The sequence below is a fragment of the Vairimorpha necatrix genome, chromosome 9 (genome assembly GCF_036630325.1).
Source record: "Vairimorpha necatrix chromosome 9, complete sequence".
Taxonomy (NCBI): Eukaryota; Fungi; Microsporidia; family Nosematidae; genus Vairimorpha; species Vairimorpha necatrix.
The window spans coordinates 57648-77398 of NC_088824.1; the positions used below are offsets into that span (position 1 = coordinate 57648).

General features: G+C 26.2%; 4 protein-coding genes across 4 annotated transcripts; 2 read left to right on the top strand and 2 right to left on the bottom strand.

Annotated features, from left to right (window-relative positions):
* Positions 1 to 1781: 1781 nt before the first annotated feature.
* Positions 1782 to 4013, bottom strand: VNE69_09003 (uncharacterized protein; the record flags this gene model as incomplete). Its single annotated transcript, XM_065474521.1, has 1 exon — positions 1782 to 4013. The coding sequence occupies one exon, from the start codon at positions 4011 to 4013 to the stop codon at positions 1782 to 1784; it is 2232 nt and encodes a 743-aa protein (XP_065330593.1).
* Positions 4014 to 12529: 8516 nt separating this feature from the next.
* VNE69_09004 (uncharacterized protein) lies at positions 12530 to 12997 on the bottom strand (the record flags this gene model as incomplete). The annotated part of the gene is made up of 1 exon (XM_065474522.1): positions 12530 to 12997. The coding sequence occupies one exon, from the start codon at positions 12995 to 12997 to the stop codon at positions 12530 to 12532; it is 468 nt and encodes a 155-aa protein (XP_065330594.1).
* A 2458-nt stretch (positions 12998 to 15455) lies between these two features.
* VNE69_09005 (uncharacterized protein) lies at positions 15456 to 15725 on the top strand (the record flags this gene model as incomplete). Its single annotated transcript, XM_065474523.1, has 1 exon — positions 15456 to 15725. The coding sequence occupies one exon, from the start codon at positions 15456 to 15458 to the stop codon at positions 15723 to 15725; it is 270 nt and encodes an 89-aa protein (XP_065330595.1).
* Positions 15726 to 18932: 3207 nt separating this feature from the next.
* On the top strand, positions 18933 to 19676 carry VNE69_09006 (uncharacterized protein; the record flags this gene model as incomplete). Its single annotated transcript, XM_065474524.1, has 1 exon — positions 18933 to 19676. The coding sequence occupies one exon, from the start codon at positions 18933 to 18935 to the stop codon at positions 19674 to 19676; it is 744 nt and encodes a 247-aa protein (XP_065330596.1).
* Positions 19677 to 19751: the final 75 nt, after the last annotated feature.

The window sequence follows — 19751 nt, forward strand, 5'->3', positions numbered from 1 at the left end:
ATTTTTAATCTAAGATAAATTAATTGCTTATAGTTTTTTTGCATATATTTATACATGAAAAAAAAATTTAATTTATTTATTCATATTTTTGTCAAACATACTTTTTCACAATAAAGTTTAACATTTTTAATTTGATTTCTGTTTAATTTTCATCTTTAATTTAATTACTAATCTATGTGGCTTGTTGCAAAGCTATAATTGGACTTATTTTGGTATCATAGAAAACAGGATTAGATTGCATTATTTAAAGAATAAGTATGAAAAAGCATTGTAATTATTGTTTTGGAAAAGGCGCTTTATTGTATAAATCAAAATTGTTTTATGTGTCTCAAAAATATTGAAAGCATTACATTAAAATAATTCGAGTTAGAAAATACCAAGGGTAAGTTTATTAATTGCATTTAGGCATTAAAATTTTGTAAAGAATGTGGAAATAGTTGTAAAAAATTAGAATCAATATATTGACTTACGAATACAATTTACAATAATTATATATAAATTTCTGAATAAAGTATACCGAGTAAATAAATTTAGTGAGATAATATATATGGTTTAATATTATTTTAATTATTTGCTTAATTGATACTATTAGTTTTATTGGGATTTTTTGTTTTCTTATAGAAAACGAAAATATCAGAAGCCATTTTAATCACTAAAAATCACAAATAAATAGAATGTATGCTTATTGAATATATTTGGTGCAATCATGTAAGAATATGTGCTAACCTGTAAAACCCCTTTTTGTTATTTATCAAATTATATACAATTATAATAATAATAAAAATTACTTCATATATATATATATATATATATATATATATAGACTTTTATGTTAATAGCGAAAATGTCAAATTCAAAACGTATTGAATATTTTAAAAATAAGTTTTAAGAGTTAAAACTACAATAAGATTGTAATTTTTTCATGTAGATATTATATATACGACTTATTGGTTATATATTATAATATATTGTAAATTTTTTACATTTAAATAATAAAAAGCACATGTTGTGACGTTTATTTCTTACAGTTTAAATTAATATAACTTATGGAGTCAGAATAATTAGTTGTTAAAACCTAGTTTTCCAAAATTATACCTTAAAATTTATAATATATGAAAGACTTTTAATAAACATTGCAAAAATCCGTTTGATTTTGTATTATAATTTTGGTTACGTTTTATGTTTTGCCTCCATCTGATGTTTCCATTCACATAAAAAATTCTACATTATATTCATTTCTTCTGAATGTTTGCAAGGAGAAACTAAATCGAAGCTTGTGATCAATGCGAGTGAGTAACTATGAACAAAGAATATATGCGTGGGACATTTTTAAAATAGACTTTGTATCTGGAATTGTTTTTATAAAATACTATGTTCAAATCGTTCCGAACATGGAAGTCTGTTGTACCTTGTACAATATAATATTAGTCATTTGTAATTTTTTATGTAACAATCATTACATTTATTACAACTACCAAATTAAATATTTTAAAAATCTTTTAAAAAAGATGTAATATATTTTTCAAAAGTTTTAAGTAATAATCTAATTATTAAAACCGTTTTCAGAACATCTGTTTATTTAAAGCGATTGTTGCGCAATCGCTAAGCAATACATAAAATAAGTACATATATAACATCGAAAATATTAAAGACAATAAACAGGTTATTTTTTTGTGTATGAAAATGCTGCAATAATTGATTGAGATCTATAAGTGTAAATTTTTGATCATAAAAACTGAAATTAAATCTATTAATGAATGAAAAACTAATATTGTATGTTTTTATTTTTTATCATAATTTTCCAATATTCTGATCAAATTTCTGTGAAATTTCAACCCTATGTTGTAATCATTCAGAATTTCAGATAATTCATTTTCACACAACAACATTCGAATTTTTTGAAATTTTTTTTCCGCAAATTCTTTAAAAATTTTTTTGTTACTAATTTCATTGTCCAAAAGAGATTCAAGAGATATTAAAAAATCATTTTTTATAGTATTTCTTATATTTAAATTAATTAACTTGTTTAAATCTCGAGAGAAAATTTCAATTTCGTCTTTTTTACATTCGAATAGTAATTCGGCATTAAACCCTGCTAATGCATTAGATAAATCTTCTGTCAAACATTTATTACTTAAGATCTTTTCAATTACATTTATTCCGTTTCGACGTAACCGTTTTTCAAACATTTTTGTTTTATTTTTATCATATAAATAATTAATTTTTTTATTTAAAGCATCATGTTTAATTTTACATAGTGCCGTAGATAATCTTTTTTCATAGAAACTATAAACAATATTTTTCAATTCTTTTCTATAACGATATATTGCTTCGTTAAAACGTTGATTTCTCGTGTTTTCTGATAATTTTTTTCTTATTATTTCATTATTATTTTCAACTGAAATATTATTTAAGCAAAAAAAATCAAGAACTCTGTCTTTTTTTACATTAAAATGTACATATTCAAGTATACACAAATTTTGCTCGTATCCTGTATATAATGATGTTATTGAAAAAATGTACTTCCATAAATTGTTCATGTATGTCTGAATATCTTTAAGATGAAATTTTACAGCGACGTGAAATATTTCAATTAAATCGATATTTTTAGTAACATTATATTGATTATCACATGGTATAACCCCTGCTTTTTTCTTGATAAGAGCGGCGATATTGCTCAAAATTAATAATATTGGTTTATCACCAACATCATTTTCATTTATAAAACGTTCAACTTCCAATAATAAACAGATTTTTATCAGGAAAGTACTCGCTAAAAAATTACAATTGCATAAATTTGTTATTATTTTTTCTATAAGTAGATTTTTTGATGTTTCATCAAGTTCTTCGTTTCTTAAAATTTTACTTAGCTCAATTTCTTTAATCAATTCATCAAACAATAATATATGAAGTAAAATCAAATAAATTGCACTTCCTCTTCTATTAAAGATCATTTGTAGAAAGAATTCTGCTCGGCCATCTGTTTCTAATAATCTAAAAAGCAATTCCACTTCGTTATGACATTCACCTAAAGTCTTTATATAATAGGTTTTTCTAAAAAACTCTTGAAATTCCAAAGATGTCGATTTTGTAAAAATGGCTTCATGTTGTAAAGAATATATATATTCCTTGTAATTTTGTGTAAAACGTATCTCATCTTTACCCATTTTAATTTTGAATATATTGTAATTAAATTCAATTTTATCTAATGTACAAACTGAAAAATAAGATATATTACGCTTAACGATTTTATCAACGTATATAAACTTATACAATTCTTTAAGGTTGATACATATTTGGTGGTCAATTTCATTAATATGTTCTCTAGTTATAATTTTATGTGGAATAAATATTTCAGAACCAAGTTCTTTGATATTTAATTCAAAGAAATAATGAACCTTGTCTATATTTATACAAATACATATGTAGCGGGAATTGCTCCTTTTAATATAAGAAATTGGAGATTGTGGAAAACATAATCTACCCTGGACAATGCTAGTCTTAAATTTTAAATTTGTAAATACTTTGTACCAAAGGACATCATTTCCCATGATGTATTCATAAAATAGTTCATCCTTGAGTCTTAGTTTTTTTTGTTTGATATTTTCGTTTTTTATATGTTCAATTAAGCTCTTAAAAATAGGACGAACTTGGAAAAATAACGGATTATAAATCAAAACGTTATAATCAGCCAAATAATTTCTATGTTCCAATAAAATAATGTGTTTAAATTCTTTAACTACAGTTAAAATAGATTTGTTAGTGCAATTAATCTTTACATTTTTAGTTTCCTGTCTTTTTTGAAACCCTTTGATCTCTACTATAATTTCTACATTAATATTATTTTGTCTGATATCAAAATGCAATAATACTCTCAAATATCGTTTATCATAATCAATTGTAGTATAATCCCCGCTTTCTACTTTTTTTATTAGTACCGAATTTATCTGATTAAAAACATATTGACATGATTTTATAAATAAAATAGTTAAAACAAATTTAACGACATCCATATGGGTTTGAATTCTCAATTATTTAAAAGTTAATCAAAATACTTAAAAAAATTAGCTGATTTATTATTATACAATATATTTTTTTTTACTTCATATAAAAAACTAGTTTTTTTTGTGATCAAAAATCATTATAATTTGTTAACGCAAAAAAAATTATGAGCAAGGTAATCTGAAGTAAAAATAGAATTAAAATTTGATGGCAAAATATAAAAGTCATAATTAATGAGATTTAATTTCGATGTACGGAATATTGGGAAGGAGCATTATTTTCATTAAATTCCTTTAGTCAATAATGACTTATTTTCTAAAATATTTATCAGAATACATTTATAAACACAATTTAAGTAAACTTTTTTAAAAAATCTAAGGACGTTTTTTACTTGTTTGCAGTTTTCGGCCAATAATTAAAATTTTACTAAAAAATTTAAATTCTTTTGACAGGGTTGACATGTGTCAGATGAGAATGTTTGATATTTTTTGAAAGAAATATTTGGCTAAAAACAGCATTAGTGTAAAAAAAATGTGGGTCAAAATTTTTAAAAAATGGAAGGGAATGCTGAGTAAAAAAATTGAAGATTTTTACGAACGTCTGCTAAACAAGAAATATAAGCAGAAATGTACAATTTGTGGTTGGAATACGTCTTGAGTATTTAAAAAACAGCTTATTTATATGCAAGTTCCCCAAATGCAGATAGAGATTTTCAATTTTAAATAATTCTTGTTTTCAAATAGTAAGATAAATCATCTTCTTTTGTTGAAAATTGTTAATCTGTGGATAATGAGACTTAAAATAGCGCACATTTCTAAACTATGGATTAAAATATTCAAAATGTGACTTATACACTTGAGAAATTGTATAAATTAAGAATTTTTGAGAAGTATTTAAATAAGACTGTAGATATTTATTTTTAAAATTTGTAAACGCCTGATTTTTATGAACGACAACAATAAATCTATTGACATGGTGGAGAATGGGACATCAAAGCCCATAAACATGGTTATAACATAAAGAAAACAACTTAAAGAATGTAAGAGATTGGGAATGATGTCTTTCAGCTGCCCTTAGCCCAGTGGTAGAAGGCAATGCTTCCATTGAGCAACGGCTGGGTTCGATTCCCAGGGGCACCAAAATTGTTTCTACTTTCTATGTTTCAGTTGGAACAACTCAGATGATGAAAATGTATACGATAATCATTAAGTTTATTCAATAAACCTTGTGTGTGTCCAGCCACAAGGGGATTAGCATCTAGTGTAGAAACGCACCTCAAGGCCAAAAACAGTATCACCCTTGTGGTGACGTAATGATACATAAAAGTATCTAATGGGTACGGCCTAGTTGGAGCCCATGGCTGGTGACTCTAGAGTAGGATTCTAGAGCTAACTAAGAGACTAGACGAAGTAGGGCAATAGAAGGTCTCGTGGACCCTATCCCACAAGATTCTGTAACACGGTGGCCGAAACTAGTGCGAAACTTGTGATCAACGCAGCCCAATAAAAACGCCGAGCTGGTGATATGGTCGTGTAAGGAGCCGTGTGTGCAATACAGATGATTGTAGGGACCTTTGAGTCAGTACGATGATGTCTCTCCTCAGGCTATATATAACCATGCCCGTTAAGTATATCCGCTGTGAGGTCACTCTGGACGCGATTTGAGGTATAAATTGAAAGTGTTCGCCTGGAGCAAAGTATAATGGATACGGCGGAGCTTGCTGCACTGAGAAGTTGTATAAGAGTTTTAGTGAGTAAGAATCTCACAGTACCAATTGGATGAGTATCACACCCAATTCCCTCTGGTCCCTATGTATAGTTATTCCTACCTCTTACTTTCAAGAAGAAAAAAATGTCGTCTTTATTAGCAAAAACGATTAAGTAAAAACCGAGTACATCGTAGGAAGAGCAGAGTACGCATTTATGTAATGGTATAGGGAGTATCTAGAGTCGCGAATAAAATGCGCTCTAATGTATGAAAAATGGTTTAGAGTCGCCAAAGCAGAATTAGTTAAGAAAAAGATTTCCCTGGGTGAGATATACCACCGATTAAACCAGGATGAGAACGAAGGCATTATAGCCTATATAGAAAGGGCAAAGAAAAAGCTAGTTTCTACAAGTTGAGCGATTTAGATATTGTAGACATCATCGCAGAAGGACTGCTTGCAGAGAATAGCGATATAAAAAAATGTCTATGGTCAGTTAATTCAATAGGAGCTCTAAAACTCCAGAGAATTCATGGCATGGAAGAAGAAAAGAAAAAAGAGAAACAAGTAGACAAGAAGAACAACCTAAATTCTCTTTTAGCAAGATAAACTGCTTTAAAAATAAACGAAAAATTCCAGTTCTACAGGATATTATAAATGCGGACGATGGGGTCATTTCGCTAGGTTATGTCGAAAGTATCGTGAAAATGTGAGAAATAACGGAAAAGAGACCGATAGATCAAGGAGAATCGATGGTATAAGCAAAGATATTGCAGAAATTTAAATAAAGAGAGTTTTATCTATGTTTAAGGCGAAAAAGTTGCAGTTTTATTTGACACTGGTGGAACATATAATTTTATGAGTTACTTAGTAATACAAAGACTATCACTCATACCTAAAGAACTGAATGAGGAAAAAATTCTGATTCTGTTTGGAAGAACGATTTAGTATCAAACAACATGTTTCACTAGAATTTTAATATAAAAACATTAAATGTACGGTCGATTTTTAAGTCCTCCCAAAGGTTAAATCTGAGAAAATTCTGATAGGAGCAAACACGATAAAATATGTGATGAACAAAGTTCAATTTAAATATATTTGTGAAATAAAAACAAAAGAAGGATGTAAGGTTGTGGAAAAGGTATACCTTTTACCAAAAAGCTAGAAGTTTAAGCGGATAAATCTATAAAGGCACTTATTGAGAAAGGATACATATGTAAGTCGAGTATCTCCTGGTTAAATAATCTTCGACCAGGAATAAAGCCGGATGGAAAGGTTAGAATAACGACTAATTTGGTGGCATTGAACAACCTTGTCGAACTGGATCGTTATTCATTACCAAATATCGACGAAATATTATCCAATTTAAGAGATATGAAGTTTTTTTCTACGATCGACCTGAAAGACGGATTTTTCCAGATACCATTAAGCGTTAGAGATAGACACAAAACAGCATTCCGATACAAACATGTGCTATATGAGTTGACAGTAATGCCACAACGATTTAAAAATAACGCAGTTATTTTTCAACGATATATGGATCATGTTCTGAATAGAAGGCTCGTTAAGTCGTGTTATTGTTATGTTGACGACATTCTAGTTTTTGGTAGGAATGAGATAGAACATGACGAGGCACATAAGAGAGTTACAGATATACTTAAACAATATAATATGAATATCAATATTGACAAAGCACTAGTCAAAAATGAGGAAGTGAAATTTTTGGGCCACAAAATAACCCATAATAAAGTTCTACCTTGTGGAAACGAACACAGGCGCTCGAAGATCATTAGCCTCCGAAAGTTAAAAAGAAAAAGTCAGGAGTTCTTAAGGCTGAAAAATTACTATAGAAAATTCATTCCTAATTGTGAAAATTAGGCGGACCCCCTTTATGATTTGTTAAAGGCCGATAAAACGTTTTACTGGAGAGAAGCAGAAAACAATGCATTCCTAGCCCTCATAAATTCACTTAAAGATAGCACGGAATTGACACAGCCAGATTTTAATAAGCGATTTAAATTAGAGACTGTTGCGTCAAAGAGTGTGATAGCTGAGATATATTCCAAAAATTCAAAGGTGAAGATAAAGCCGTAGCCTTTGCATCCAGTAGACTGAAGGAAACGGAAATACAATACAGCATCAGTAAAAGGAATGCCCAGCAAAACTACAAGGCATTGAAAATATAAGTACTTTTTGTATGATACTGATTTTGAAGTAATCACGGACCATAAAGCCCTAGAGGCACTAAATGAGGGAGAAATAAAGACGTTAAGAATACAAAGATGGTTAGAGAAATGCGAATTTTAGTTAAAAACAAGTATAAAAAAGAAAAGGAGATGCCACACGTAGACTGTCTGAGCCGTAAACCTACCAGTTGTTCATCAGAAATTAGCCCTCTCCTACAATTCGATTCGCAGCCTACGATAAGTGAAGTTGAAAGAACAGATAGAGCAAATCCATAAAGCGCTCTTGTATAGAGGGATACAATCTATGAAGTATGAAATCGAGAAAGGGAATTTGAGGTAAAAACGTGGAAGAGGTGATAAGAAAAGTTATTAAAAGATGCACTATTTGTGCAAAATAAAATCTAAAAAAAGAAGTTTTCTATATGTAACAGCTTACGAGAAGGTTAATATTGATTTTGTTGGCCCTATTAATAACCAATACATAATCACCGAAATTGATTATTTTACAAGGCACGGATTTGCTAAGATAATTAAATCGCGAAGAAACCTCAAAAGTCTGAGAATTTATTGAAGAGATCAATGATAATGGTGTATAATGGATTATACCACAGCTTATATAATTAACTAATGGAAACTAAAACGCTGATTCTTCATCGGACCGATCGATGATGGGCAGCTATTATTAATTAGTTATATCATATTTGCTTCTATTGGTTACTCTAACTATAAATAAGAAAAATCTTGTTAACAAGACACATAACTCAAACACTAACAAGCACCCTTCCTTCTATACTTTAGATAAGCAAACCTCTTTTTATAACAATAAACAATCTTTTTGTCTTCAAACTATCTAAATTTCGGTTTTCACGGCACTGCAAACCGTAGCATCATTGAATGCTTCCTTGCCACAGGCAAGCCCCCGGTAAACACGCCAGAAAAGTTAAAGATAAAAACATTAATTCTAGATCAATTGAAAGAAAATGCGGGAAATTTAGTTAAAAAATTATGTGCCGACAAGAATATTGGTCTTCATTATACCTCACCATTCCATCATCAATTAAATTGAAGGGTAGAGCGTTTTAACAGGACTTTACAGGATCTTATTTATAAAAATATTGACGGAAAACTACTGACACAAAGATTAACACGTTCCTTACACGTATACAACACCACATTTAACACAGGAATTATAATGACTTCAACAGAAGCATGTAAGCAAGAAAATGCTGAGAAATTGAAAAAAACACAACCACGACTAATACTAAAATCCAAAACTAAGCACGAAAGTAAACCTACGGAATACAATTTCGAAAAGGGGATATAGTGATGACAAGGAATAAGGCATAAATAAAAAAGGCGCTTCAAAGTATTCGTACAAAGGAATGGTAGTTGACTCGCTTGATAATGACCCTTGCTTAATTGATGTTGGTTGTAGAAGATTTAAAAGGCATGCTGCACAGCTAAAATTAATAGTTGACGATATGTTTTAAAAAGGGGGATGTTGATATTTATTTTTAAATTTTATAAACCCCTAATTTTTATGAAGGACAACAATAAATCTATTGACAAAGACAAATCAAATAGGAAGCGAAAATATTATAGTAACGATGAAAGCAAAATGGGTAAAAAAAATTTCGAGGAAGATCGGTTTAAGGTGTTTGGTGTTTCGTTATGGTATAAATAACAGTAGAAAAGAAGATAATTGTTGTTATAATAAACAAAAAAAACAAAAATACATTGCTTCCAATCTTATTTAAGCTTGTAAATTTTAAATCCATAATTCATTCTGATATGTGGAGGGCATATATAACACTAAAAAGCTATTATACGGACCATAGAACTGCGAATCACAGTTAAACATTTAGAAATAATGAAACAGGTGTCCACACAAACATTATCGAAGGGAATTGGAGGTCTTTAAAGGCCTCTATGCCCAATAGGTGTAGAACATAATCTTTCTGAAATCTATTCAACTTTGTATATGATTTAAAGATAAGAGAGTCAAGACGTCTTGTAGCATTATTAAAATAATGTTTTTGATATATTTTACTTATTTTAATAGTTATTTTATTACGTTTTTATATCTTAAATTCATTTTATTTTTTTTACTCAGCATTCCCAATCTTTTTTAAAACAAGGGGCAATTTTTAAAAATTTTGACCCCCCCCCATTTTTTTACACTAATGATGTTTTTAGCCAAATTTTTAAAAGAATAACAGGGTATGCCGGCAAATAATCTTCCAATATACCTTGTTTTGTGATGCTTCAAAAGAAATTTCATTTTTAATCGTCTTATTATATTATTTATAGATAGCTTATTTAAAGATAGACATTTATGTGCAAAAATACATAATATTATTACGGTTTTAACTTTTATTGATTTCAAATCATAATTTGTTGTATCATCTAATCTACTTCAGGTAAAGCGACAATTCATTAATTATATTGCGATGGATATCAAGAAGCGTAATTATTGTATTTAGAAAACGTAGGTTATTTTAAATACTAACTCTAAGTTATATTTAGTATTCTATCTGAGCTAGTTTTTTCATGTATAGATATATCAATTTTATTGAAGCTATACATAATGTTTTTACTTCACTTGAAATAATCAATCGCTATATATAACAATATAAAATGTTCATAATAAATAATGATGCACGATAATCCTTAATTTGATTTGTCCAACATATAAAATCTACAAAAAGAATGATTTTATTTTTAGTAAAACACATTTAGTAACTAGTTTTTTTTTTGAACACAGGTGTTTTATAAAATTTAAAAAACATTTATTTGTTATGGATACTTTTGTAATACAACTACTCATTTTTGGCCCTGAAACTAAATTTATCGTTATATTTTTTTTTGGTATGGTCAATAAATGACATGTTTAAAATTATTTTTACCGTCTTATATGTTTATTAGCACTTTAATGATAAAAAATATTTCAAAAATAATTTCTACAACCAAATCAAAGCATTTATAAAGTATTTTAGTTTTTAATTGCATATTTGCACACATCTATGCTACTTGGTCCTTAAACAAATACTTTTTGCACCATAAAATTTCATATGATATTTCTATTCAGTATGAAGCTTAGTTTTTTTTTTCAAACAAAATATTTAGGTTACTTTTATAATGACCACATATTTTGGTGCAAACTTTGTGTTTTAAATTACTTTTTGACACAATAAGCTAGACGTAAGGACAATATGAAATACTTGAAATGTCTTTTTACAATGTTTCTATTTATTCTAGCTCGCACTAAAGCCAATAAAACATTAAATTGTACGTTTTCAAGTTTACTAGTTCTTTATTATGCGTATATAATCGCAACATCCAAAAAAATTGTTTTGTATTATAAGGAGATTTTTGGGGGCAGTAAATATTTCTAATAATCATCATAAGACGTAAAACACTACTACACATGCGTATAAATAATTTTGTACATCAAAAATTGTATATTATTGGAGGAAACATTCAGGCCATTTTATTCTCTTGGTATAAATTAGTAATAATAGTAAGAACTACAGTTATCCATGAGTTAATTATATTTAACTATAAATATTCTAAAAAGTAGTATATTAAAGTTGTAAAAAAAATACTTCAAGATACGAACGGCAATCGTGTAGTTTTAGTGTGAATCTATGGAATGGTGCTTAATTTTTTTATATATCTTAACAATCGCTTTTATGTTAAATATAAAATTTACAATCCCAATTAAAAAATTTAAAAGGAACTGTTTAAGTTTTCAGGCAAGAAAGATATTTGCATATTACTATGATTGAAATACAAAAAGGAATATAGAAGTATTTATCTCTTGGTTTTCGTTTATGTAGCATCAACTTCCCATATTTATGCTATATGTAATTGCATAATTATTTTTATTAGGCAATTTTATTAAAAATACTAAATAAAACAATACATTCTAGAACAGTCTATAAAAAACTTGCAGCATAGGGCATACATTAAAGTTGTTCGCTTAAAAATTTAATAAAATGAAAATTAGTTTAAAATTCATTTATAAATGAAAGTTTTTTATAAAAAAATATATTTGGACTTATTAATGACAACAGATTGTTATTCTAAGTCCTATATATCCGGAGAAAAAATACTTTAAAGCGGCTAAAATAAAAAATAAATTTAAGTGCGTAAATAAAGAATCTTATAAATAAAAAGAAATTCATCTATAAAGGAATTGAAAGAAAATATTAGATGATTTCATTTCAATATAGTATCTAAAGTTGTATTCATTTTTTAAACCCTATTAAATAATAGTTCCTTCTTCTATCAATAACAATAAATGTTTTTCGTACAAGGTCAAAACAATTGACAAAATCTTCATTTATATCATCTTTAGATTATAGTTGGCTATTTAATAAGTTTAGCACAGTAATTAGTGAAGTTTTATCAAATAATCTCAGTATCTCAATCCAAAAATTTATTTCTTTCAATTGTAATATTAGTGTGCAAAATATAAGCCAAGCTTTTCTTCTCTCTTTCTTCCAACCCCAACGCAATATATCTGAAAAATTATCCAATAATTTTAAAGCTTTTCTTATTTCATTTAGTTTTATCTTCTTCGTTTGTCTTAAATATTATTTATTGCACCCATTTAAGTGAAAAAACACATTTGTCAATATTCTACTTTTATCATATGCGTCTTTAATTCTGTCACTGAATTTTGGAATGTTTGTAAAGAAATCAGAACTAAAAAATATTTTTTGTCCAATTTTTCTTTGTCCATATTTAATTGTATATAACATTCATATATTAAACTACTTATAGTGTTTTTTTTTGTACTTTTTTGAATTGATTGGGCTTGTAGTGTTGACATAATGGTTGAAGCTGAACAAGGTCTTATACTTTCTATATTAAATTTTTTAAAAAAGTCTTCGTTGACTATATCATCATCCTGTTGAGATGAACATGGATTTATTTTTATATTCGCAATTTTTGAATCTTTTTTATGTATTTTATCTTTAATAAATAATTCTTCTGTGGGTAAAATGTTGTCTCTGTAATTATCAGATATTAAACTAGAAAAATCTATAATCACCACATTCTTCGAACACGTTTCGCAAATTATAATATGTTTTTTCATTGTGTTTATCATAGAAAAGTTGATGGCTATCGTATAGCTGAAATTTTCGGTGTTATCTTTTTCACCATTTGTATATTGAAAAATGACTTTGGCTTTGAATCAAAGAAATTTTCATCAACGGGTTTACCATTTTTTGCAGTGAATTATCTATTTCAATAAAATTTACAGAATCGACATTTTCGATAGCAAAATATTTTGAGCAGGAAATATAGAAAATGTCAATATCATTTAGTGGGCATATTTTAAAAGAGTTAACAAAATGTCTTTATAACTAATTATAAATACATTATTTATTTTATAGATTCCAAATCATTGTCTCATAGAGCAAACAAAAAATTTTTATATCATATGCGAACAAACAATACAATAGACAACTGATTAAACTTAAAAAATACTACTTCGTTGACATAGACTAGACATGTATTTTATAAAGTACAATTATATTTGCTAAGATTTGATATTTTTAATTTTTGTTGTATAAGAATTAAAGATTAACACGTCATAATAAACAGGAAATAATCGTCATTGAGGATATTAACAGACCCTTCTCTAGGGATCGTTCATTTTTTATTTTTTTCCTTAAAAAATAAAATTCCAAAAAATAACAACAAAGAACAAAAATTACTAACCATTTTTGTTAAGAAAAAAAAAATATGCATATATTTGTGCACAATACCTAAAGCAAAAATAAATCATTGCCTTTTCATTATATTTTATCGACTTTTGTGGTTTGATTTTATTGAAATGTTTCTTTTAATTGATAAAAGATTTTTAGAATGCAAATCTGTGAGAAAATGGTTTTATGTGTGAACTTTATTTCTATTTACCGTATACTTATTGAAAAAATCTTTTCTTAAATAAGCAAAACATTATAAAATAAACAAAATAAAAATAGTTAACATATGTTTATTGTTTAACGCGACCATAATCATTAATTAAAATTTAATCGAGCATATGCATATTTGTTTCTTTATGTTATCATCAACAAAAAAGGAAATTTGTATTTTTTCCTTTCTTCCTGCTAATTGTACTTTATCTTTGGGACTCAAAAAAGAGACAATGCTTAGTTGGAAAGTCTGAAAATTCTTAGGCATCATATTTATAGTTGGATATTTTATTCACCTAAATCTTTCATGGTTTTTTATTTTAATTACTTATATTTAAATATAACATTATTAATATATAAATCAATTGTTAGTCCATAACATTATCCGGTTTTTTGTAGTTTATCCCGAAGTTTTAAAGCTTTGACTATATACTCATAACCTCATTAAATATATTAATAAAAAAAAGCTTTCTTTTTACTCAAATTTTATAGTCACTTTACTTGCTTAAATTTGTTAAATAATATGTTTTTTACATAAATACATGTTACTATTTTATTCAAACGATGTGTATTTATTAGATACTTTTAATAATTTTTTAGTCAACCTCGTTGCTCTTTAGCCTTGTATATAGATTATACAAGCTTTTAAATTTTTTACAAAAGAATGATGATTTTAAATATAAACAGATCTGTATATTTGTCATGTATTATCTTTTATCTTCAATTTTTGAGCTCAATGAATTAATGATACATATTAATGACTGATCAAAATGAAAATAGTCTAAAATTATTTGCTAACTTGTTATTATATGAGTTCTGGTTTTTGTAGTTTGTTGCAAATTCCATTGTAATTTAATTAACCAATTATTAAATAAGCGTTATCTCGTTTAAAAAAAAATATAAAATTACATTTGAATGAATCGGATATAAACTTTTTATAAGTAAAAAATATTAGTGCTTAGTTCTCTATTTAAAAATTTAAAAAAAAATCTTCGCAATATTCAAAATATATGATTAATAAAGATTCGTTACAATCTATAACTTAACAGAAACCCCCCTTGTTCTACAACAAATTGTTGTGTTTTAATAATTTTTTAGAAATATTTTTCTAAATAAACTTGTTTTGCATTAATATATTAGATTGTTTATGTGGCGCTTTAAATACTCAGTTTAATTTCAGAAATAACTCGGCTCCTTCACGAAAAGACAAGCTTAGATTTATTTATAAGATTATGAGTATTTTCGTTTATATATTTGTATTATATGTTTTTGATTTTTCATTGAAATTTTTACTAAGTTGTATTTATAATATTCTGACGCATGAAAACTGCCCAAATAAACATAATGTTATAATTTGTAACATTATCTAGAACAAACTAATTTTTAAAAAGAAATGAAAACTACAAGAATGATTAATTAAATTTTAGATACGAATCTTTGTGTATTATCAATTCTTTTATCGTATGCTTTAACATTGTTTACGCCATAATTAATTTATTTTTTTTATATTTCTTATATTTGTCTAATGAGACTTCTCTAGATTTATATGATAATTTTCAACATAGTATTTTCATTTAATTATCAGTTTTGCACTTTACTAATAGTACTTTTTATGAAGAAAAAAGTGGCAATATGATCGAAGATATAAATCGACATTTATCATATCTCAATTACCTAAAAGAAATAAAGTCGTTTGATGAATCTATTAATAGAGTGTTTGTGAAAGAAAGAGCATCAGAACAAGTAAGTATGCATATAGACCGTAGGTTTTTATTGTATTCCGCGATAGCTACTCTTTGGACAATAGAAGTTTTGTTGGATCAAAATCATCAATTGATTTTGCATTATATAGAAAGACCTGGGATTGACGCTTGTGGTCTATCAGGGAATTTTTTGCATTAGTTATTTGCAAAATATTTAATAATGAAAATGAATTTTTTTTATTCTCAAAGTAGTATACATCTTAACTTATTATAACACAAATAGGTATTCTATGAACGCTTTAGAAATTTAGGTTATGAAACTCTAGACAAACTAATAGGCTTGATACTCAAAAAAAAGATCACTACGGTATTAGATTTTACCAAATTGTATAGAAAAAAAATTTAGAAATTTCTTGGAGATGTAAGATTATGGAAATGTTGATCCGCTCTATTAAAACATTTAATCCAATTAAATAATGATCAAATTTTACTTGTGTCTCTAGATCTTAGCTTTGAGAATGAAGAAGGAGAATAATGAATAAAACATGGAAAAAATGTATGAGTGTAGCAAAGTAACATGAGGATTATATATATATATGAGACATATAAAAATAAATACGATAAAAAAATATCCGAACAATATGAATATAACAAAAGAGTAATGTACAAGATTGTTCCCATGAGAATGTATAGAAAATGTTACCAAGCCTTTAAAATTTTAATCTATGGTAAACCAAAATTGATTTGAGAGATTTGAAGAATAATACTATATACTATGGAAGATATGATTAAAAGTCTAAGAAAGTTAAATGGTTTTGGGAGGTAGTGGAAAAATGTTCTCAAAATTAAAAAAATATTAAATCTTTTTGCATTGGTTCGTGTAGACCACCAAAATGAGGTTTTATATATTTTAAAAAGATGAAATATATTTATTTTATATCTCAGAAGATAATTCTGACCAACGATAAACAAATTTCAAGTACAAATACTTGACCCAATAGTTTTAAACTTACACAGTATTCAACTAAAGAGATTTAGAAATGAAAAGAATACTGCTCTAAAGTTTTCTAAAAATCTTTTGAATTTAGCTAATAAATTTTTTAGTTGTTATAAACGAATATGTTTTTATGAACTTCAGAAGATTTCGTTATTTTTTAGTTATTAAGTATCACTTTTTAGTATTATAAAAAAATTATCATTATGAAAAATATGTTCACATAGTTAATCATAAATGTATAAAACGAATCAAATGAATGTTTTTAGGTTTTTTTTCTAAGAAAATAAGTATAGAATATCTATAAAAAATGTAAATTATTTTGCCAAAACAAAACTTATTTAGCATTAGTTTTTTTTTATATTCAGAATAAAACGTCTTTTGTCGTCCATCATATTAAAAACATTATAATTTTCCGTATAAAAAAATGATTTATATCATATAACTTTTTGCAAATAATAAGCTGCTGTAATCTGAAATGTTTGCTCGGAAATTTTCAGCCAAATATATTTTAATTCACTGATATGAATAAAAAATCTGCGAAGAATTATTATAAACTTTCGTCAAACTTATCCGGTTTTAAATGCTTCTTTTTTGAGGGAGCTTTTTCATTATATTTGCATTTGATATCAATTTCTATCACGAATTTCTCATTTTAAGAGCAATATTTTTTAAATAACCACAAAATATAAATAAATTTACGTTATTATAAAATCGCACTCATAATGACGTTATATTAACATGCATATCCGAAAATTTTTTATTCTATAATTTTTTAGTTGTATGTAAATATTTCTTTTGTATTGTGTTTCTTATTCTTTTATATATTTAAGTTTACAACTTTTAATCTAAATTAACTAACGATTTATATGTGTTTTTTTCTATTATTTCTTAATATCATCTATGTTTACGTTTTGTCTTGTTATAATATGTCTATGTTTTTAACATATATACTATATAATTATCATTTCCAATTTAAATCATTTTTAAGCATGATTTCTTACTATGTATTTTAGACCACTAGCCCCATCTGAATGGTTTAATAACCTTGTGTAAAAAATTTTAAACCGTCCAAGAATCACAAATAATTTTATCATAAAGTGATGTAAATTACAAAATAGTCTTTGGATAACAAACTTAGCAGAAAAGGTTTAATGATAATGTTTTTTAAGAAGGAGGTTATTTTTAGAAATTTATTAAAATCTATGCAAACAAAATAAAATGTAAAATCATAGTCATAATTGAACATGTAATTAAAATATATCTGATCCACAACTAACAAAAATTTGACTTATGCAAATATAATGTATGAAAAAAAATTATCTAATTAGTAAAAGTCTATTTTAACATAAAAAATCAATATTTTTTTTTCATTCTATTAGAGGCAAAAAGTCTGCGTATCGTGTGCAAATATACGATATTTCATATGCGATAAGCAAAATATGTAATTTACCAAAAAATATCAACTAAATATCAAAGATAAATATGGCAATTTTAGAAAATCCTAAATCTCATTAATGCAGATTAATCTTCAATTTTAACATATGTGTCTCGCTTGAAAAGCTAAAAACGTTATTATCTTTAAATAAATTAAATTCAGCCAAATTGCTGCAAATTTTATATCGTTCCATATGATTCATTTTATAATGCTGATATGTGTTGTGCGATGCATAGAAAACATCGAAAAATAGCTAAAATAACATAGGGTTTAGAGTCAAGTATAATATTGAGACGAGAAATGAGCTCTAAACAATATGATCGAACAACCAAGTTTTTAATGTAGAAAATAAAAAAGGATTTTATGTTTTTTTTCTAATGTTAAATTTCTAAATTATTAGAAGCAATAGATATTTTATCAAAAGTAAGTCAAAATAATGTAATTTTAGGTATCCTTGTAACTGTATTTAGAATTTTAGCTAACTTTAGCTATGTTCAAATGTTCTTCGATGTTTAAAATCGCAATTTCAAAGGAATAAAAAAAAAATTAGATTTTTTGCCGTTTATTGATAAATATTGGCCATATGGACACGTAAGAAAAATTGATCTTACAGAATTACAAACGATATTGTTTAAGAACGACAATTGTATACTTTTATGTAAAAAAAAAAAGTAGTTAATGAAAACTTTGATATTTGATTAACCTTTTTATGTCAAGAGAAAATTTGTAAAAAAGTTCTAGTTTATTAATTTTTTGTAGTTTAAACGTCGTGTTATGTTTTGTTGTTGTAGATCATATATTTTGTCACTTAATAACATTATTATCAGATAATAAAAAAATCTTAAAATTATGGTTTGATCTTAAAATTGAAGCTTTTGGCCAAATTTTAATTATGAATAACATGAATTGTTTTCTATAATATTTTAATGGTTATTTTCAAATTTAAAATATAATAAAAAAATTGTATTTGCCCTATGTTATTTGTTATAATCCCACAGATAAACTCTTTAAATAATTTGGAAAGTTTCATAAATTCCCGTGAAGTCAATTCGAATGATACTAATACGTTATACTTTTATGATGAAAGACAAAATAAAATGAAATGTTTGAAGAACATCATAAAAAATGCGGACATAATTCGATCTGATTCTATTGATCTCCATAAATTGTCTAAAATATCAAACATAGTATTTCAAATATTGATGTATGATTCTTCCGTTAATGAAATACTGCATTCGGTATTTAAAGTTCAAAAAAATCTAGATAACGAAGAAATGAAAAATTTAGAAAGAAAATTCGAACTTAATGTTATTTTATTTTTAATAAGTAGGAATCATAAGATAAAATCTAGAGAAGTGAATAAATTTATTCAGGCGTTGGCGTTTGGGAGTTACAAATTAATATATTATTTAAGTTTAACATATAAAATTAAAAATAAGGCTGATAAAGTTATACTTAAATATAGTTTAAGAAATAATATTGAATTAAAGATAGATTTAGAATGTAACGAAAAAATTACACAAGTATTTAATGGTAATGTAGTTAATGAAACCATAAAGAATAAAATATTGTTTTATAAAAGTGAATTAGACGAAAAAAACTATTTGACAACTACAGAGAATTATATTTCTGATCATGCAACTATATTGTTTGAGCCTAATGAAGATAATTCGAATAACAAAATTGTAGATGCTTGTATAAACTCAATATGCGAATAATTTTCTATTAAAAATGCTTGTATATAATTTTAAATTGATATATAAACTAACAAAAACATATATACAAATATTTTT